This window comes from Humulus lupulus, chromosome 5 (genome assembly GCF_963169125.1).
Source record: "Humulus lupulus chromosome 5, drHumLupu1.1, whole genome shotgun sequence".
NCBI classification, from domain to species: domain Eukaryota; kingdom Viridiplantae; phylum Streptophyta; class Magnoliopsida; order Rosales; family Cannabaceae; genus Humulus; species Humulus lupulus.
The window spans coordinates 96,170,546-96,193,033 of NC_084797.1; the positions used below are offsets into that span (position 1 = coordinate 96,170,546).

General features: G+C 32.5%; 2 protein-coding genes, 1 long non-coding RNA gene and 1 pseudogene across 4 annotated transcripts; 3 read left to right on the forward strand and 1 right to left on the reverse strand.

The window, feature by feature from the left end:
* Window positions 1-3,774: 3,774 nt before the first annotated feature.
* LOC133779313 (uncharacterized) lies at window positions 3,775-7,982 on the reverse strand. Its single transcript, XM_062219289.1, has 3 exons — window positions 7,739-7,982; window positions 4,084-5,022; window positions 3,775-3,905 (listed from the first exon to the last, which is right to left on the reverse strand). Exons 1-3 carry the CDS (start codon window positions 7,980-7,982, stop codon window positions 3,775-3,777), a joined length of 1,314 nt encoding a protein of 437 aa, XP_062075273.1.
* A 2,075-nt stretch (window positions 7,983-10,057) lies between these two features.
* LOC133779314 (protein farnesyltransferase subunit beta-like) lies at window positions 10,058-13,114 on the forward strand (annotated as a pseudogene).
* Window positions 13,115-13,220: 106 nt separating this feature from the next.
* On the forward strand, window positions 13,221-16,222 carry LOC133780508 (uncharacterized). Of its 2 annotated transcripts, none has more exons than XR_009869374.1 (3): window positions 13,221-13,317; window positions 13,616-13,684; window positions 16,155-16,222. It is a non-coding gene; the product is annotated as an uncharacterized LOC133780508 (long non-coding RNA). The 2 variants fall into 2 exon arrangements; XR_009869373.1 differs by lacking the exon at window positions 16,155-16,222 and adding an exon at window positions 13,802-13,853.
* A 121-nt stretch (window positions 16,223-16,343) lies between these two features.
* Window positions 16,344-17,514, forward strand: LOC133779315 (ubiquitin carboxyl-terminal hydrolase 9-like). The gene is made up of 3 exons (XM_062219290.1): window positions 16,344-16,629; window positions 16,726-16,866; window positions 17,229-17,514. The coding sequence occupies exons 1-3, from the start codon at window positions 16,601-16,603 to the stop codon at window positions 17,512-17,514; spliced, it is 456 nt and encodes a 151-aa protein (XP_062075274.1). The 5' UTR covers window positions 16,344-16,600.
* Window positions 17,515-22,488: the final 4,974 nt, after the last annotated feature.

Below are 22,488 nucleotides of genomic sequence, written 5' to 3' on the forward strand. Positions count from 1 at the left end.
TTATGGAATCTTTAGATTAATTACTGCTAGTACAGTCCACTAGTATTATGAATACATGTGACCTCGATCTGGGTTACTAGTGTATTAGGACACTTTAGTGGAGGTACTTTGCATGCTGAGAGTATGTAGAATTGGACTAGATGTGATTTTTTAATACTAGTTTAAACATCGTTTCATAGTATTAATCGAACACATCAAACAATGATCATATACACGATGATCTTAATCCTGAGGTTGCTATGAACTCCTATATATGTCATTTGATCCTTTGATTCATGTGTTAAGGTTTGTGAGAATGATCAAGATAAGAACAATTGATTTGGGGGACTCAATGATGTATATGGCTGGGGACGTAGTTTAACAGATATGGAATCTATACCTTCTTATAAATTGAATAATGGTTCCCCATTGGGTTGGCTTTTGGAACTGAAAACGTTATGACCGCTCAAGTCGAAAACTTGTTGTGACACAACCTTCACCAGTAAAGTCAATGGTACTCTAGGAACAAGATATAGCTAAAAGGGTAAAACTTTAATTTTATTCCCTTTTAAATATCAACCATTAATAGAGGATTAAAGTTGTAAGTAATGATTATATCAACAAACACTTTGTTCTTTAATAAAGTACTCAGTAAATATATGTCTATAATTATGAAGAGTTCAATCTCATATTTATAGTGGAGTAATCATGAGATTAATAAATATGATTATTTAATCAAAGAGTTTTGATTAATAATAGTAATATTTAATGGAGCTTGATATTATAGGTCCATAGGTCCCCAGGGTGGCTCTATTAACACCATATCAAGGTAAAAGTTGATACAAGGGTATAACTGTAATTTGGAAATTTGAGAAGAGTGTTATTCTTTGGGTCAAGTATATAATTATATGATAATTGAGATTGAATAATTAATTTCGAATTAATTATTAATTTTTGACAATATATTTATTAATTTAAATAAATAAAATTTTTAATTTCATATATATGAATAAATAAATTAATTTTTTGAAATTAATTACTTTATTTGAGTGCGAGAAAATTAAATTTGTAAGTCGAAAAAATATTTTTTGAGTTATTTAATTTTAAAAGATGATGATAATGATCATCAATTTGAATGTCAAATTTTGAATTTAAAATTTAAATCTTGAAATATATTTGTCATTTTTTCCTTAAAAAGATAAATACCTTATTTTGTCGGAGATTGATTTTTAATTAAATAATTAAAGAAAAGAAAAATGAAATATCCTTGAAAATGGATATAGCAGTACACGCATTGACACTGTCCAAGGACTGTGCCATGCTTGTACCAATTGCACTGATATTGTATGAGTGTTGTTTTTATTTTTTTATTTAATAATTTGAAAATAGTTTTTTCAAATTTGGTAAGTTATATATTTACCTAAATCAAATTCTATCATCATTATGATATTATTATATTACTATTATTATTAGGAATAATAAGATAATATAAATCTCCATGTATATGATATAGAGGAAGAAGAAAACATACACATAACATTACACAATACAACACAATACACAATTCAGAATAATTCTTAGAGTTTTTGTCAGACAAAACTCTTTCTTTTTCTTCTTTATTCTAGTCATTCTCTGACCATAATCAAAGTTCTCATGTGTTGGGAAATACTTGTGATTCCTAAAATTGCAAACCCATATTCCCTAAGTGCCCACACACATCTTGGGGTGTAGAGAACACTCCGGAAGATCGTGGTTTGAGTGCTCAAAGCTTTGGATAGGAAGATCGATAAATATACGAAAAAGATTCAAGGACACTTGATAGGCTTCAAGAGATCACAGTTAATGTTCTTGTATTCTTATATGTTATATATAAATATATTGTATATTTATACAATTTTTGCATGATTAATAATATTGTATAATAATGTTTATGAAGTTCTTTCTTGTTCATAAAATCTATTTATATGAGTGATGAATTTTTTTTATTGTTGTTATTCCAATAAAAATGGGTCTACCTCGACAATTTCACTACGTGGCCGGAATATTTTTCCAACAATTGGTACTAGAGTCGGTGATTAATCTAACAATATTATTAATTGATGTGTGGAGTTATATGTATTTTTATATTATATGTGATATATGTTTGAATGAATAGATGTTTATTTTCATGATGATAGATTCTTAAGGGTTGTTTATAATGGTGCTTTCAGATTTAGGAATTGTTCTTAAAATTTCTAGATGAAAAATGTGTAACGTACCGTAAAATCTCTTAACATAATTTGCAGAAAAACATAACCATTTTCTAAAATAAGGTAACTGGAATTCCGTTTTTTACGATTACCAACTTAATTATTCAAATTAAATAATTAATTGTTGAATTGTTACAGAAATGTTTAAACGGACACAGAGACTGTTTGAACAGAAACCAGATATGTTAAAACAGTTTATCACCAAAAGATAAAAACAAAGATAAAGTAAAGAACACACGTCTACAGGGCCACACCCTGAGAATGAAATTTATCAGAAGAATTTCTAAACGATTACGAAACCAAATTGACTTATATAAATAAAGACTCCTTCTTGAATTTTTCGCAAATGTTGTAATCTAAACTCTTAATCAAATTTTTGAAGTGCTAAGATCTTAAACTCCCTTCAAATCATAACACTTGCACTTTTCCTCCAGAAAAGTGACTCACGAGCAAGACTTCTCCCGAAGCTTGATGAACAATGTCCAAGTGTGTTCAACCTGCACAATAAGCACAAAGAAAACAATACAAAAGTACACTGTAATAAACCACTAAGAATTTGCTGGACTCAAGTTCTTCACACAATAAACACTCTCTCTAAACTTAAAAAATATTTGGAAAATAATACACCTAGAGAGCTCAAGAAAAACCAACGACCTAAGGATGTCTATATAACCTTTAGAATCCATTTAGGTCGTCGAAAACAAATTAGAAACCAATCAACCAAAAAATGGAAAATCATCCCAAAAAGGAAAGTCAGAATCTGTTCAAACAGACTGGCAATCCGTTCAAACAGATTCATTGAACCTGGACAGTTTTAAACCCAGTTTCGTTAAATAAATAAGGAAACAATATATACATTATCTCTACAAGTTGTACACGGTTTCTAGACAAACAAATCAGATCAAGAAATTAAAATAAATACCAATAATTTCCATATATACAAAAGTCAAGAAAAAATATTCTTTTATAGGAAATTATATATTTATTTTATTAACATATATAGAATAACCAGATTAGAAAACATTTTACCGTAAAACAAGAACCAAACCATTTCAAAAATACCACCATAATTAATTTTGTCAATTTTATGAAATATGCCAATAAAGGATTTTACAATCTCCCCCTTTGGCAATTTGATAGAGAAAATTAATTCAAAAACCTGCAACACAAATGTTAGTGACAAGTAAAGAGAAAAAACTGCCCCTGCAAACATGAATTAACTTATAACAAACATATACAGAAACTAAGACTTAGCTCCCCATCCAAATAAGAAGGTCCAGAGTTAAACAAAACAACAAACAAAGCAGGTTTTTGGAGGTATCTACTCTCCCCCTTTGTGTCTTTCAAAGAAGCCAAAGAATCATAATGCAAAAAATAAAGACAATAATCCTAAGACAAAAGAAAGTATCAATGTTCTTAGGACAAAAGACATAAAATTAAGTAAAACTAAACCATTGGATCCTTGGACAAAGCTTTAACAACATCCAAAACAGAATGTTGCAGTCCATCAACTGACATCACTCGAGCAGCCAAAGAATCAAGAGGCTCAAACAGCAGCTAGTTCTATAGAAACAGGTCCTGAATCTATGGGAATAGATGAGGATACAGGAGGATTGTCATCCGAGGAAAAAGTCAGAGATTGAGGCTTGGCCTTCTTGGATGATGGAGCATCAACAGCTTCAGTAGGAAGTAGCAGTAGTGGGAGCCACCAAATCTTCTTGATCTTGCTTGAGATCTTTTTTTTGCATACTCAACACTTTATAAATCACTCGAGGAAAAGGAAGATTCAAGTTTCTCTTATTACCTTTTCAAAATCCAATGATTTAATCATAAATAAACATAGCCAAGTCTATACCAATTCTGGTCCCCACTTTGTACAAAAAGGAAGCCATGTCAAATGAGATACTTGCGGTGTGAGAAGTTGGTTTCCAATTCGTTGTGGCAAACTTATGGAGAACAACATAAGTGTAGGTGAGATTGGTAACCAAGATGACTGTATTAGGTAGCCATACCATTTTTTGTCCTACTAGTTCAGTGATGACCTCATCCTTGTCAGGAGAGTCAAGATCATCATCATTCTCAACATCAAGAGGAAGATGCAAAGCCTGTGCAATATCTTGTGGAGAAAAAGAGGACCAATGACCCCTAACATACACTTTACAATACAAAGGAGATTTAGGGTCAATAATTTCATCAGTAATATTGGCATAGAATTCCTTGACTATTCTATCCACCAAACCAGTAAATTTAACCAAAGAACCTGTCCATTTTCGATCTGGAAGCATAGTTAGAACACCAAAAGGACGATGATCACTTAAGACATGATTTTTCTCAATGAGAAATTTCCTTTGAGCATAGAGAACCATATCGCGAGCATTGTCATTATAACAAAAAATAAGAGAATGCGGTTTGAAATTAACACCTGAGAGTCTTTGAGATGGTGTAGAATCTGAAATAGGCCTCTTGCCTTTAGCCTTGGACGAAAATGGAGTTGCAACTGGCTCTGTTTCAGATTCGGCTTCTTGTTCAGTAGGGACAACATCTTCTTGTTCTGGCCCATTAGACTCAGCCTCTGATTCAGCATTGTCAGGAACAGATTCATCAGATAAGGTGGTATCATGTTTCTTCAACTCAGATTTCGCTTCCTCAGGTTCAGATTCAGAGGAAGATGGAGAAAGAGGTGAGCCTTCAATCTTTTCTTGGCAGTAGTCAAGGGAGATGAAGACGAACCCAACACCAACTTTCTTTTTGGAGCCAAAGAGTTCTTCTTGGACTGACTCGGCTTCATGGGAAACTTGAGTAACCCAGCATTAGCAACTTTGGAAGAAGATGAAACAGACTTGGATTTTGCCCTAGCCGCCAGAGACGGTTCAATCAGAAAAGGAGATTGGTTCTTGACTCGAGAGGGCACCACCACTTCATATGGTGGTGCTTCATCAACAATATCAGCCGAGATACATGGAAACACCATCAGATGTAATCTTTCCCATTTGTATTTTTTTTTTTAAATGCTAAAGAGGCAACAAGGTAAAAGACAGTAAAGAGACAAATCATGGTATTCCTAAGAGAGTAAATGGACAAAATAAATTCCTTGGAGACAAAGAATATATTAAATCACACAAAATAAATGCACAATTTCACATAATTGCCACAAAGAATCGGTCTAACATTAATTTCCTTGTCAATCAAATATTTTTTTATATATAAAAAAAACAAAAAAATGAAACCCAACCAAAAATATCTGCTTTGATCAATGAGTGTTATCCTGAAAAAAATAGAATCAAGTAACTGAAAATAAGTATTAGTGTATACCATGGATAAGAACACTTGTGAAAATGAAAAAATTAGAAAGAATATTCGAGAGAAATAATGCACAATTCAGTTCACAAACACATATTCTTAAGTGAATCAATCAACATGTATGAGTCTTAAATTTTTTATTATTATTATTATAAACTGTGTACAATTTTTCTTGCATAGTTTCAAGCATAAGTGTGACAGTGTATGCAAGGGAACATTGCCCAATGACAAATAAGTCTTTTTCGAAATTATAAATAATTGTAACCCATGAAGACGCTGTCACACTACACCAGTGGTAGCCCTTTTCTATGGTAGCGTATCCTCTTTATAACTCTGAATTACAAAGTTCCAACTTACTCAAAAGACGGCTTTCACACACTGATGTAGGTAACTCTATTCTTGCACAGGAGCTTGAAAATATGCTACACAAAAGGAAGCTCAAACATTAAACATTGATTGATTGACTAGAATATGCCTAGGAGGAATTGATTATTTTTCTCTCAAGAGTATACAACTAAAAGCTCATAAACACAAGTCAAATTATTTAGCTTGACACACAACAAAATTTTCAAATTAATTGATAATTTTCTTAAACTTAAAAAACACACATTTGATCAAGAGTATCTACACAATAACAAGGAAATTTAAAGAGAAAAAACCCCCAAAGATTTTCGGAGGAAATCAAAGCTAACCGAATCAAGAGCTTTAGTGAAAATATCAGCAATCAATTTATGTGTTTCAATATATTCCAAGACAAGAACTTTATTTTCAACTAATTCTCTTATGAAATGATGACGAATATCAATATGTTTAGTACGTGAATGTTGCATAGGATATTTTGAAATATTAATTGCACTTGTATTATCACCAAAAATAGTTAAAATGTCAAGATCAAACCCATAATCCAACATCATTTGCTTCATCCACAAAATTGTGCACAACAACTTCCTGCTGCAATGTATTCGACCTCAGTTGTTGAGAGAGAAATAGAATTTTGTTTCCGGTTGTGCCAAGAAACTAGATTATTTCCTAAGTAGAAACATCCTCCACTAGTGCTTTTTCTGTCAAAAGTTTTACCTGCTAAATCAGCATCCCTAAAACACACTAGATTAGAGTTAGTTTCTTTTGAATACCAAATACCATAATTAATAATCCCATGAACATATCGAATAATTCTTTTGACAGCTGCAACATGAGACTCCATGGGATTTCCTTGGTACCTGGCACACACACCAACACTATAACTCAAATTAGGTCTACTAGAAGTGAGATAATGAAGACTACCAATCATGCTCCTATACAGTGTAGGATTAACTTTGACACCATTTTCATCTTTGGATAGCTTCACAGTCGTTGCCATTGGTGTTTTGGCAATCTTTGAACTTTCAAGTCCAAAATTTTTGACTAAGTTCTTAGCATATTTGCTTTGAGAAACAAATGTGCCTTCGTCTAACTGCTTGACTTGCAAACCTAAGAAATAGGTCAATTCTCCAACCATGCTCATTTCGAATTCCTCTTTCATTTGTTTCACAAATACCTGCACCTCATTGTCCGAAGTAGAACCAAACACAATATCATGAACATAAATCTGAGCAATAATTATGTTAGATTTATTATTTTTGATAAATAAAGTTCTATCTACTCCAACCCTTTTGTATCCATGAGAAACAAGAAATTGAGTGAGTTTCTCATACCAAGCCCGAGGGACTTGCTTCAAACCATAAAGATCTTTCTCCAATTTGTAAACATGATTAGGTGCATGGGGATCTTCAAACGCTTTGGGTTGTTCAACATATACCTCTTCATTCAAGATCCCATTGATTAATGCGGATTTGACATCCATTTGGAACAACCTGAAACCAATCAAACAAGTAATAGACAATAATAATCTAATTGATTCAAGTCTTGCAACAGGTGAAAATGTTTCATCAAAGTCTATTCCTTCCACTTGTGAGTACCCTTGTGCCACTAATCTTGCTTTATTTCACACAATTGTACCAAATTCATCAGAATTATTCTTGAAAATCCATTTTGTACCAATAATATTGGTATGCAACGATCTTGGCACAAGAATCCACACTTTGTTTCTAAAAGATTGTTCCAATTCCTCCTACATAGCTTTAATCCAATTTTCATCAGTTAAAGCTTCTTTCACATTTTTAGGCTCAAGTAAAGATAAGAAACGAACAAATTGAACAACATTATTAAACCTTCTGAAATAATATCTAGAAATTTATTTTCTATCTCTCCATAATCTGTTTCATCGGATTCGTGATCTGTTGGAACAGATGGACCAGACGTTGCCACAGTAGTATCACTAACATAAGCTTCTTCGAGTTTTTCAGTAGGTTCATTAATAAACTTATCAATTTCTTCCTCAATAGAAAACTCAGAAAAATCCCTGGCATCATCAATAACAACATTAGCCGACTCCAATACAGTTTGGGTTTTCATGTTATAAACACGATAAGCCCTACTGTTAGTGGAGTATCCAATAAAAACACCTTCATCACTCTTAGCATCAAACTTACCAAGATTTTCTCTATCTCTCAAAATGTAACACACACATCCAAAAACATGAAAATAAGCCACACTTGGTTTATTACCTTTCCAAATTTCATAAGATGTTCTAGATGTACCTGGACGGAGAAAAACACAATTTATGATATAGCAAGCAGTGATAATTTCTTCTGCCCATAACCATTTGGTCAATTTTTTGCTATTTAGCATCACTCTAGCCATTTCTTAAAGAGTGCAGTATTTCCTTTCTACAACTCCATTCTATTGAGGAGTTTTGGGAGCTGAAAACTCATGAGAAATGCATACAGACTTACAAAAATCATCATAGACAGAATTCTCGAACTCTTTATCATGATCACTTCTTATACGAACAATTTTTCCAATGTTGCAATCTTTTTCAACTTTTTATTTTAATCAAAGAGTTTTAAATGCATCAAAAGTATCAGATTTTTTTTGAAGAAATCCACCCAAGTATATCTAGAAAAATCATCCACACAAACAAAAATATACCTTTTCCCATTTAAACTCTCAATTTGAGTTGGACCCATAAGATCCATGTTAAGCAATTCTAAAACTTTCGAAGTGTTTATGTCAGAAACACTACACCAAATACCCATTACCATAACACATGATTATAATAGAATTGAAAAAGAGTTATTGTAGGTGTAAAAAATTTCAGGCGGCAACTTAAAATAAGGTACCGCCAAAATACTTAGCTTTTTTTTACTGAACTTTTTTCAACCCGTGTACCCATTTCCCCCTATACCCATTTCCTCAATCTTCAATCGTTCTTCCCCTTCCTGGTCTCTCGTTCCCTTCAATCTTCAATCGGTCTTTGTCTTTCTCCGTTCGTGGTCTATCTCTCTCGGTTTCCAGTAGGCTCGGCCTCTCTCTCGGTCTCTCGGTTTCCGTTCGTGGTCCGTTCGTAGCTTGCTCTTGCAGTTTGTTTCTAATCTGCATTTCTTCTGGCATTTCTTCTGCATTTCTAATCTGCATTTCTTCAGTCTTGCAGGTCCCGTAGCTTGCTCTTGCAGGTCAACCCTCTCTTTGTACCAAGTTCTCCTTTGCTCTATCAATGGAGGAGCCTCTTCTATTCTGAGAAATACCTCAAACCCACCAGCTATTTCACTCATTCTCAGGTACACAAATTAGGCACCTTTACTGTTTTCATGTTGCTCTTACAAGTAAATATGAATCAAATAATGATCTCATGAAAATTTCTACATATTTACTTATTCTATTAGACCATATATGAATGAAGAAACAACTTAAGTAACCTTAATTTTTATTTGCTCTTCTTGTCTTTAATAAACTAATAATCTTGTAAAAAAATTAGTTGTTATTAGAATTTTTTGTTTGGCTCAGGGTTGAGGATGTGTGGAGGTCTTAATCGCGAAGTGGTATTATAGAAGTCTTTAAGGATGGTCTTAGTAAAACCAAGGAGACATATAGGGAGATCCTTGTTCTATATATTTTCTCTAGTTTTCTTTGTTATTCTTTGGATTTAGCCGATACAAATGGTGAATCCTTGTGTTAGTTTCTGGTTGTTTGTATTGCAAATTTAATTGTCTCTCATACTCTCACTCTACCTATGTTTTGCAATCCTTAAGCTCTCGTCCTCACTCGCATTCTCTTGAAAAATCATATTTAATTTCCAACTGAACTCAGTCTCTATGATTATGGCTCTAGTTTGAGCTTTTTTCTTTGCATTTTTCTCACTCAATGTTTATTTTGTTGTTCTGGTTTGGTATGTTAATGGGCTCTTTAATAGATGATGGCAAGTAAAATAGTGTAGTATGAGGCTAGGTGGCTTAGCCAGTCTTAAGATTATATCTTGTGTCGGCATTACAAATTGTAATTGTTTAACGTTTGATGTGAGGAGAGCAATTGATTCTTTATCAGCTCATACTTATCAAGTTGTATTTGTATACATACAAATATAATATTAGTATTTTTTTTTTTGATCTGAGGGCGGTGTCAATATTCAATTCAATCATTGTTTCTTTCAGATGCCACATCTTGCAACAGCTTATGCAGCTGTCAATTCACTTATTACTATCGGTGGTCATGAAGCTTTGTCTTCAATCAATAGGTGGTCAGTTTATACTTCTATTTTGTGATACTTATTTTTATACATAAGGTTGCCTTTTTGAAATGATTGAACTCAGTTTGTCTTAATATTTTTCAGAAGTACATTATACATGTTTCTGCAGCGGATGAAATAACCAAGTGGGGGTTTCAGGTATGAGATCACGTCCAATTGTGTGTAGTTTGAAATTAGAAAATGTGTCACTTTATGTGAGAAATTCATTTTTAATGCTTCTAAACTGGCTTGTACGAGATGCATTTGGTATTTTGAACTGTATTTTTCCAAGCCATTCCAAATTTCTTTTCTCTATCACTCAATCTTAATTTTTTTATTTGTATGAAAGGATATTTTGGTGTTATGATCTATACGAATCTGCACTTCTAGGCCTCAATCAATGTTTTGTGATATTTTAAATAACAAATAATTTCCCCATCCTTTTAACTTCTTGGAAAAAGGTTTATATGTAGAAGCTTTAGCATATAACAAGGAATTATGTCTTTACCCATTTTTTTTTCTTGGAAGGTTTATATATGTTATATGTTGAAAATTTAACATCGTTACATCATAATTCTTAACATTTTTGGATGTATTCATCAGGATGCATGATGGTGGAGAAATTGATGTTCGGGCCTGCTATACTGCCATTTCAGTAAGTCTCTGTGCTTGTCTTTGTGATACAAGCACGTCAATGTGTATTCCATCCTAATTCACTTATGTGAAATTAACCCAAATGGTTGTTTAATCTTTATGCTCAGTACAGTATACTCTAATTTTTGTAAGTAGCTTAGTTTATGATTATCATTATGAAAGTCTTATTCTACCAGGTTGCAAGTATTTTGAACATTTTGGATGATGAACTAGTTCAGAATGTTGGAAATTACATATTAAGGTTGGTCTTGATTGCTCTTCTCAATATAAATCGGCTCCAAAGCATGCTCGTCATCTACTCAGGAGCTGTTTGTCTTGTGAAACATTGTTCCCAATTCTCATCCAGATTATGTTTTATAGCATCCCTTGTGCATGCATTTGATTCCACTGTTAAGTCTTTTACATTGTGATATTGTATTATGATAGGAGTAATATTATGAATTGCAGAAATCATCTTATATATAGTTGTTGATTTCTATAAATAATTAAAGCTTCCCTATGCGGTGTCAATCTGCAGCTGTCAGACTTGCGAAGGTGGCATTGGTGGAGAACCTAACTCTGAAGCTCATGGTGGGTATGTTTTTAGCACGCTACTTTATGTTTTGTTTTTGCTATGAAGTTATCTTTGTAGAATCTATTGGCTATAATATATCAATAGCATCTTCTAGTGGTATGTGCTAAGTGGTAAGGTTTACTTCTGTGGTATTTAGGTGTTCAAATGCTCCCTGATTATGAGCAATAAGGTGAATTATTGTCATTGTTAATTCAATTCAAATGAAATGAAACTTAAATTATGGATATCTGATATTGTTGCATATCTTTGATGTACATTAGGTACACCTTTTGTGGGTTGGCTACAATGATTTTGATCAATGAGGTCCATCGTTTGGACTTGTCTCGTTTAATTGTAAGATATGTAGTCTTCTTGTCATTCTTAGTACCTAGCCATTGCAATATTATTCTTGATCTTACTTTTTACTGTGTTTGAATGATGTTTCCTATTTTATTAGGATTGGCTGGTATTTCGTCAAGGAAGGGAGTGTGGATTTCAAGGGAGAAGCAATAAATTGGTTGAATGATGCTATTCCTTTTGGCAGGTCATTTTCTGTCTTTTTCACATTTTTTACAATTCCTTCAGGACTATAATGGGGTTAACGAAAAGCACACTGACCAGGGAGGTTCTTTTGCATTATTATGAAGATTCGGTTCATTTATTGATGAACAACTGGTGAGGCCAGATGATGTTGGACGTTGCAGCACTTCCACAATATCTGATATACCTGAACAGGGAGGTAGGCCAATTTAGCAGAGTATAAGTTATGGTACCTGTACTTGAGCTTTTTTCATTTGTTAGGTTGTGATATTTATTCTTTTACTTTCTCATTCTCATTTGCAGGTCTAAATGCTTCTTTCCATGTGAATTACAATGATATTGGTCATAACTTTATCACAACATGTCCAGTAATGGAGCACCTTTTCAACAGCCATGCATTGCAGCAATACATACTTCTATGCACACAGGTTTGGATTTCATTAGTCATTTGACAACGTTAAGAACTTGACTTGATTCTTAATGATTTGAGTTTAGAATGCCCATCTCTTAGGCCTAGTTTAATAGTTTCTTTGGCTAAAACATGTAAAGTAGTCTGGTTTTCTTTTCTGCAAATGCAATAGAAGACTAGTGAATCAGCATTTGAAATGTTGAGGTTCTGGAAACTATGTTAAATAGACTGCTGCATGTGGAAGATTGTTACCTTTCAGAAATTAAACGTCATCCTTAGTAGTAAACAATCCTTTACTTCAGTCGATGCAGGTGCAAGAGGGGGGACTCAGAGACTTTCTTTGGGCTACAAGGAGGTGAATATTTTCAACAACCAAGTTAACTTCAAAATATTTTTTATGTATTAAATTTCATATGAATCATTTCTGTTTACTTTTTTTTTGTAGGCTGAGAAGGTGGTTTCCTCTTCTTTAGCATACTTGACACAACCAGATTCAAGCTCTGGAGTTGAAAACTTTCAAAAGGAAAGTTGTCATTAGGTTTACAATATTTTCCTTCTCACTTGTGAGTTTTGACCTTATGTAGGTTTCCACTGACAGAATTAGTGTTCAGGATTCTAGTGGGAAGAAAGTTGAAGCCCAAATTCTTCCTATATTGAATGCCACTTTTAGTGTTAGAAATTATTATGTGAGAGCATATTTGGGTGAATCTCCGAGAGAAGCAATTAAATATTGGCTTGCATTTACAGTGTCAGTACCGCCAATTGGTTTCAGCACTTACATAATTTCTACCACTAAACAAACAGGTTGGCCATATTGTAATGTTTAAGGTGTTACATATAAGAGCTCTCCAAGTTAGACTTGATAATCTAATTATTGCTCTACTTTACAGGCTCTAGTGTAGCTATTTCTTCTGTGTACATGTCAGAAGAAAGTATAGACAACACTATAGAAGTTGGACAAAGAAGTTTGAAGCTAATTTATTCAGCTCGTGATGGAAAGCTTTCACACTATGCTAACAACAGAAATTTGGTATGCTATGTTGAAGATTTAGTTTCCCAGTACCTTTTCCACTTCATTTTATATGGTTTGTTTTTGTATGGAGTTTTTTTTATGTATCTTCTAATATTCAATCTTAATTCAAAATTAACACATATGGGTAAATTATCTCATAGACATGTCATGGACAGTGATGCTAATCTTTTTCCTCTTTTTCTTTTTTTGGTTTCCAATTTCCTTGTACATTCATGCATTTGCTCATGGTTTTATAAAATTCTATATTGATGGACAAAGATGGTGATGTGTTTACTATGTTATGTTCCTATTGAAGATTACAGCATCTGCAGAACAGTCATACAGTTATTACAGTGGAAACGATGGAACTGATAAAGATCCACAGGTAGTGAATTATCTATGCACTTAACAAATTTACTATGCTTTGTCAATTCCTAGATTACTTCTATTTTTTAGAGTAGTTTTAGCTGTTATCAATGTGGTGTTGTCTTTTCTGTTGAAGGCTTCTGGAGCATATGTATTTCGTCCAAATGGCACATTTCCAATCAAATCCGATAGCCAGGTAACTAAAGTCGTTTAATTTGTGTAAAATTTTTAAATGATCATGAACTGTCAATTTATAGAATTGAGTACCTAAAGGTAACACTCCTATGTTCCAGGCTTCTCTAACTATGGTTCGAGGTCCGGTACTGGATGAAGTACACCAACGGTTCAATCCATGGATATCTTAGGTGATTTGCTGCTCCAAATATAACAAGATCATACAGTTGTTTTAGACTTGATATATCAAACTGTAATTGGGTAGGAATGATTAGATAACATGTTTGGAATTGTGTTCTCAACCTAGGGACATTATTCCTTATAATTTCAGTAACAAACCCAAATGTATGCACAGATTACTAAGGTATTCAAGGAAAAGGAGCACGCTGAAGTTGAGTTTACTGTAAGTTAACTTCTGAAATTGATCTACCAAGAGCACAGAGAATTCTGTTAACTTTGTTTTTCATATATATATATATAGTTGTCAATTTACTGTTTGCTGATTATGGTATTCTATTTTTTGATTGGACCTATACCTGTGGATGATAGCATAGGAAAAGAAATCACTACTCAAATTACAACAGCCTTAAAGACTAATGGAACATTCTACACAGATTCTAACGGACGCGACTTCATTAAGAGGGTATTCTAAATCTCTAATACTTAAATTTGATAAGAGATATTTGAATCACACACTGTGCTACTTTATATATCATTGTACAGTTAAATATATGGAAGTTGAAGATCTTTGCGGTTTATTTTCAAGTCTTTATTCCATCTCATGGAAGCATACATGAAGTTATTATCCTGTGTGCTTCTGTTTCTTGACGCATTGAAACATACGACTCATATAGATATGTTATGGTATTGATTCAATTTATTCTCAAGCTGCATTGATCTTACCTCCATTCCATTTTACAGTTTTTATAGTAAGCATCAATTATTGAGCATGTACTTAGTTCAACTATCTCAATTCAGTTTTCTATAATAGTACTTATTAATTAGCTTGACAATTTTTTTTGGTGCTGAAATTACCTTGACTTAGCATGGCTTGAAATTTGTATTTTTGTTTAAAGGTGCATGAAACTTTCTTGCTTATAAATTATGTTCTCATATGTGTGGTGCCACTAACACTCTGTTTTGGTTATTGATTATAAGCCCTGTTTATTTTATAAAAAAATCTGCACATTCTTGTTGATTAAGATTCTAGGTGCTATAATTGGAGGTTTTACTTAGCTCTCTTTCATAGATAAAAGAGTCAAAGTTCAAGAGTATTATTAACATATTGGATTTATTGCATTGCATTTTAATCATGATTTTTTGTAGTTTTTGTAAAGACTGTTATTTCTCTGTTCTTCATCAATTAAATTGATTAGTATATTTTCACTGTTAGTTGGAAGATATGCAGCTGTTGTTGACATGAACCAGGTTTTAACTAGAATTAGCCTAACATGATCTACATTTCTGCATAGCATGCACACATATCATGTATTTACAATTAGACAGAGACACTTAGAGAGATCTGAATGAGTCATGTGTCAGAGCTTGGCTCTATTCTAGGTTAGTTTCTTCAAAGTCTTTGTTGTTGATTTTTGTCTATTTCCAGCCTTCATTGTTGAGTTTTTTTGGGGGGCTATGTTTTCTAAAGATAAAACAGAGTATTACATCTTATTTTCTGGTTTACATTATTGGAAATTTTTTTGGCCATTATTTCCATTCCTTCATAGCCATCAAGTCTGATTTTACCTTTCATAATGTCTGAAACAACCGTAACAAGTGATTGCTTATATTGAATTGTGTCACCCTCTTTAACGGTAAATTGGCCATAATAATATATCATTATATTTTGAGCACACCATGTCACTATGTTAGGTACCTTTTGGCATATTTTAGGCCAGTATCCAAGACTGGGTCTTGTAAGTCAACATACCTCTATAATTTTTTAGGCTAATGAGTTCTTATGAATATTGTTGACTGTTTTTAATAATAGATAATATTTTAATTGTTTCATCTTTCTTTTGTCCAAGTAATCTATAGTGATTACTTTCTTTTTTAATAGTTCAGGGTATTTCTTTTTTTAATACTTTCTTTTGTCAAACATCTTACTTGCCTAGATGTCACGTTAAGTATTATTTATTTCTTTAATTATTTTTATTGTTACACTAAATAAAAAGAAGTTAAGTTTTCAGTTTTACAGAAACATTTACTTTTGCCCTTTGACTACTGAAGTAATATGATAATTTGTAAACCTCTTTTTTTTTTCTCTATGGGATACTAAATTGTAGAAAATGACAGCTTAACTGTCTATTTTGCAGATTGATGTAGGCATTGGATCTTCATCATTTGCAAAATCACAGGGCCTGGAATGACTCATTGATAGTGGATGTTTTCCAGGTGAGTGGGAATTAAAGTCTTCTTTCTTGAAAGCTATATTTCTTCTTTCCTTGAACCATAAGCATTTATTTTTTCCTGTACTGGTACGAAAGTATTTTCTTCTCTTACAATGTTTATATGTTAATGGTCAAGGTCAATATAAGTCGACACTGGTTTGCCCAGCATGTGGAAAGATTTCAATCACTTTTGATCCCTTCATGTATTTGTCGTTGCCGCTACCTTCAACTGCAACTCGGCAAATAACCGTGACTGTGTTTTACGGCGATGGAAGTGGTCTTCCTATGCTATACACTGTTAGTTTGCTAAAGCAAGGTTGCTGTAAAGATCTTAGTGAACAACTAAGTACTGCTTGTTGCTTGTTGCTTGAATGTTGATGAGATTCTTCTGCTTGCAGAGGTAAATTTGGTTTCCATTGACATCTGCTACAATTTATTTTATTTATTCCCTTAATTTTAGTTCTAGTGGTTGAGTAACTGTAATTTCGATTGCTAGGTTTATGAACATAAGATTTTTCGATATTTGGAAAACCCCTCAGAGCAATTGGCTCCAATTAAGGAGGATGACCACTTATAGACTTTCTAAAAACGTCGTGGGAAGATCCAGAGTTGAAATAATTCATCGACCACATGAAAAGTAAGCTTGCATCCCTATCCTTATGTAATTGGTAAATAGCACTGGTAAACATGTGATGTACAAACCGGTGTTGCCAATCCATCTATTGAAAAATAGCTTTAACTAAGTAATTTCAGAAGGGGATTATAGTATCAATTAAAATAATTATTGGCTACTTGTTCATTAAGAAGCTGAAGTCCGTATGAATAAAGTTCAAGTGCTCCAAGTCAAGTGTTAACTGGATAATACTGGCTATATTATCTGCTTTTGAGAAATGTGTTTTAATTTTTTGTATCCTAGTCATTTTATGTCTTGGATCATCTACGCAGACTGCTTGTTAGACTTCTGCTGGATTTCTTAACTTAGATAGTTGGATTTTTTAGGTGCCCGTCAGACAGTGTTAAGGGTTGTCAGGGAAAGCTTATCGGTACCCCTTTTGTTACTTATTTAAAAGAGCCAATATGTGGAGCCAATGTTGAAGCTGGTGTTACTAGATTGTTGTCACCTTTGAAGAGAACGCGTCCTTCAGTTAAGCTCCAGAATGGTAAGGAAAATGGATTTGAAAAAGAGGTTATTGAAGAACCATCAAACACCTACAATTCTAAGAACTTGTCAATGGATGATACAGAAGTAGAGGAAAAATCCAGCGAAGCGTTATTTCTGTGTTGAAAGTAGTAAATTTTAGACTCTTTGAATACTTAAAGAATATTTTGTTGTTGATGACAATGTTGCATATTTTAAATTAAATTGTGGATTGTTAATTCAATGTAGAATGTTCTTATTTTTTGCTATTTGAAAATCAAGTTCATTTGATAATGCTAGTATATATTAGAAAGTTAATTTTAATTATATAAAAAAAATAAAAAAAAAATAGAATAAATTAGTGTAATATAAATAAAATATATAATGAGAATTTAAATATATCTAAATATAACAATAATACGAAAAATGAGTTATAATATATATTACAATAACCCTTTTTATGCAAAGAATTATGTTATGGAAACTTTATTATATAACACTTAGTATAACACAAAAAATGTGTTATACTAAAGTATAGTATAACACAAAAACTGTGTTATAGTAAAGTGTAGTATAACACAAAAAAAGTGTTATACTAAAGTGTAATATAATACAAAAAAAGGGTTATAGTATCGACTATAAATAACATAATTCAACACTTATCTATATATTAAAATAACACAGAAGTTGTGTTATCGTTGACAGTACAATAACACATCTGTATAACACTGATAAAGTGTTATGTAAAGTACCCTGACCTACGATAACATAGTTTGTCTTAACACATCAGAAAGTGTTATCGTAGGTTTTGATAACACATTTTTGTTGTTATTAAAAGCATTTTTTCTTGTAGTGAAACACTTTTATGTGTAATTTTTAATTGCTTACCAAGTTGACAACTCTTGCACTTACCATCAGATTCTTTACCTAGCTTAGGTAAACCACGAACAATCCCTACATGTGACAATTTTTTCAAAGTTTTGAAATTTATGTGACCAAGTTTAGCATGCCACACATCAGTGTTATTACTCACAACAGATTGACACATAATAGAAGGCAGAAGAGTATAGCAATTGTCATTAGATCTAAAACCTTCAAGAACATTCTCTCCATTCTTGTTTAAAATAAAACAATTCTCATTATCAAAGTTAACAGTATAAACTTGATCACAAATTTGACTTATGCTAAGCAAGCTAGCTTTAAGTCATTCCACAAGTAACACTCTTTTGATTCTAGGTAACCCTTCGAAGTTAAGAGTACCCATTCCAGGAACATTACCTTCAATTTCATTCCCAAAAGTAACAGATCAACAATGCATAGGTTTTATGTCTGTAAGAATAGACCTGTCACCTGTCATATGTCTTGAGCAACCACTGTCAAAATACCAAAAATATGAAGAAGCAGATCTATCATATTCACTAGTAAAACCAGCAAAACAATTATTCTTTTTGATCCATATTTTCTTTGATTGAACATTTTCCTTTTTTACTCTTTTGGATTTATCAAAATAATTGAATTTCTCAAAATATTCACTTTTGGAAAAATTCATAAGAGTAAAACACTTAGGTCGAATACGACCCTTCCTACCACAAAAATGACAGATTGGAATGAATTTTTCAAACATTCCATTGGATTTACCTATTGACTGTGTCCTTTCTATTTGAGCAATCCGAGTACTGGATGCAACATATTTCAGTGAAGATGACATAGGAACATTAGATGATAGCATCCCAGCTGAGATAAAGACTGTTTTCTTTGATTTTTGAGAACTTGAAGCACCAAGTCCCACATGACTTCTTTGACCTACATTCTGTATATTCTCAAAAACAGTTGAACCGGGGTTAAGCATTCTAACATTTTTCTCAAGAGTATCCAAATCTTTAGACAACTTATTAATTTCAACATTTTTTGAAATTATTTCTTAATCAAAATTTTCATATAAGTCAGTAAGTTGTTTAATTTCAAAGGATAAATCTTTATTTTTGCTTACCAATGACTAGTTTTAATAACACACTTTCACCCATGAACCATACATCTTTTTGTAAGATTCACTCAAAGAGTCATCATTCAATTCAGATTCATCACTATCAGAATGTTCTTCATCTTTTGAAACATTATTCAAGCAAACAATTTTTTCATTCTCAGATTTAGAAATAGGTAAAATAGAAGTGAAAGCGACATTACCTTCCTCATCTTCACTACTTTCAGAGTCATTATCACTCCAAGTAGCAATCATACCTTTTTTGTTCTTTTTCAAGGTGTTTGCACATTCAGATTGGATGTGGCCAAATTCCTCACATTCCCTGCACTGGATACCCTTTTTATTAGTTTGAAAAGGTTTAAGAGAATAAGGATTACCTTTTGACGACTTGCCATTGAACTTCTTATTTCCTACCTTCTTCATATATTTTTGAAAATTCTTTGCAAGCATTGCCATTTCACTATCACCATCTTCATCATCTGATGCTTGTTTTTCAGTACTTTTTAAAGCTATGGTCTTTTCTTTCTCTTTGGAAGTACTTGGCTTGTCTTTTTGATGAATCTTTTGATTTAACTCAAAGGTACGAAGTGACCACATCAATTCTTCTACTTTCATAGTTCTGAAATTTTTTTCCTCTTCCATAGCAGTGAGCTTAACATTGAACCTGTCAGGAAGAACTCGAACGATTTTTCTAAAAAGAACAGAATCATCAAGTTTCTCACCAAGTGCAAAATACTCATTAGAAATATTAGATAATCTCTCATAAAATTTAGATAGTGTTTCAGAATCAGACATCATAAGGTCATCAAACCTAGTTTGTTACATAATAAATCTAGATCTTTTAACATCTATAGTTCCTTCAAACTGAGTTTGAAGAATTTTCCAAGCATCTTTAGCCAAGACACATGTGGAAACAAGTTTAATAAAACTTTCTCCAACACCATTGAAAATGGTGTGAAGAGCTTTATTATTATAATTGGATACTTTTTCTTCTTTTGTATCCCAAATAAGTTTAGATTTTACATTTGTGCTTCCATCTTCACCTTTTTCGGTAGGAGGTGACCATCCGACAAAATTTCTCTCCACGCTTTCTCATCTTGAGCTTTTATGAAAGCTCTCATCCTAACTTTCCAATATGGATAGTTTGAGTCATTAAGAAATGGAGGTCGAGACACCAAACTACCTTCTGCAAAGAAAGACATTTCACACAAAACACATCAAATAGAAAATAACCACAAGATCTCATTAAGAGTTTAGTGAACCGATCTGATACCAATTGAAATTCTGTTTATTACGATTACCAACTAAATTATTCAAATTAATTGTTGAACTGTTCCAAAAATGTTTAAACGGATATAGAGACTGTTTGAACAGAAACCAGATATGTTTAAACATTTTATCACCAGAAGATAAAAATGAACATAAAGTAAAGAACACACGAAATTATATGTGGTATCAGTAATCTTTGCAGATTTCTACTAGTCCACGGGGCCACGCCCAGAGAATGAAATTGATTAGAAGAATATCTAAACGATTATGAAACCAAATTGACTTATAAAAATAAAGATTCCCTCTTGAGTTTGTCGCAACTGTTGTAATCTAAACTCCTAATCAAATTTTCGGAAGCGCCAAGATCTTGAACTCCCTTCAAATCATAACACTTGCACTTTTCCTCCCGAAAAGTGACTCACGAGCAAGACTTCTCCCGAATCTTGATGAAAAATGTCCAAGTGTGTTCAACCTGCACAATTAACACAAAGAAAAAAATATAGAAGTACACTTTAATAAACCACTAAGAACTTGCTGGACTCAAGTTCTTCACACAATAAACACTCTCTCTAAACTTGAAAAATATTTGGAAAATAAGATACCTAGAAAGCTCCAGAAAAACCAACGACCTAAGGATGCCTATATACCCTTTAGAATCCTTTTAGGTCGTGGAAAACAAATCAGAAACCAATCAGCCAATAAATGGAAAATCTTCCCAAAGGGAAAGTCAGAATCTGTTCAAACAGACTGGCAATCCATTCAAACAGATTCATCGAAGCTGGACAGTTTTTAAACCCAGTTTCCTTAAATAAATTAGGAAAAAATATATACATTATCTCTGCAAGCTGTACACGATTTCTAGACAAACAAATCAGATTAAGAAATTAAAATAAATACCAATAATTTCCATATATACAAAAGTCAAGAAAAAAATATTCTTTTATAGGAAATTATATATTTATTTAATTAACATATATATAATAATCTGATTAGAAATTTTTTTGCAGTAAAACAAGAACCAAACCATTTCGAAAATACCACCATAATTAATTTTGTCAATTTTATCAAATATGCCAATAAAGGATTTTACAATAACCGAAAATCCATATAAAGAAAAACTTTTCAAAATATGCAATAGTTCGTAAATATGAAAATACTTAGAAGAAAATTACAATGTCATAATTTTAAAACATTCAACAAGCCCAAAATATTTTCTTAGTTATCATATGGGTTGTAGTCCCCAAAACATAAATTCCCAAAAGATCGGTCCACATGTACATCGTCGCAGATAAACTCCAGCGCTCACTGATCCACTTTGCCTTTGAGCTTACCTACAACATGAAACAACTATGTAAGTGAAACGCTTTAACTATTTTTTTTAAAACACCTTCATTTCCAATGCCGAACCTAACTTTTTTACTATTCATTTTAAGCCCATATTAAATGTTAGGTTCTCTAACCACAACCCATTAAAATCCATTTCACGTGTTATGCGTCCTAATGATGGGAACTAGGTGAAAGCTCACGTCAAAAATTCAATTTAGGTTAGGATAACAACCCCCCCCCCCCCCCCCCCAAAACTCGTTTTTTTTGTTAAGGTTTGAAATTACTATTTTCCCTTGTTTACAAGTAACTTGGAAAAATTATTTTAAGCTAAAATTTTATGAGGGCCTTAATAGATATCTTAAGAAATTTCTCACCAATTTTCAAAAATTTTGGGAAGGCAAAACCCATTAAACAATTTACAGAAATCTAAGCTGTTCCTGCTACCCACGAGTTTTTTTTCTTGAGATTTTTAGGGTTTTTAGAAAAATTATTTCTCTTACATCGTAGCCCATTTTTTTTCAAAAATTTTACTAGGATCTTTAATC

Bases quoted from the DNA above. Each gene is read 5' to 3' on its own strand.
- LOC133779313 (XM_062219289.1), bottom strand. From the start codon at position 7,982: ATGAAAACCCAAACTGTATTGGAGTCGGCTAATGTTGTTATTGATGAT. The intron at 5,023-7,738 runs GTTTAATAATGT...GGGTTACTCAAG, and splicing joins TCTAGATATTATTTCAGAAG to TTTCCCATGAAGCCGAGTCA. The intron at 3,906-4,083 runs GTATAGACTTGG...TTCCTACTGAAG, and splicing joins CAAAGTGGGGACCAGAATTG to CTGTTGATGCTCCATCATCC.
- LOC133779315 (XM_062219290.1), top strand. From the start codon at position 16,601: ATGTTGATGAGATTCTTCTGCTTGCAGAG. The intron at 16,630-16,725 runs GTAAATTTGGTT...TTCGATTGCTAG, and splicing joins AGATTCTTCTGCTTGCAGAG to GTTTATGAACATAAGATTTT. The intron at 16,867-17,228 runs GTAAGCTTGCAT...TGGATTTTTTAG, and splicing joins ATTCATCGACCACATGAAAA to GTGCCCGTCAGACAGTGTTA.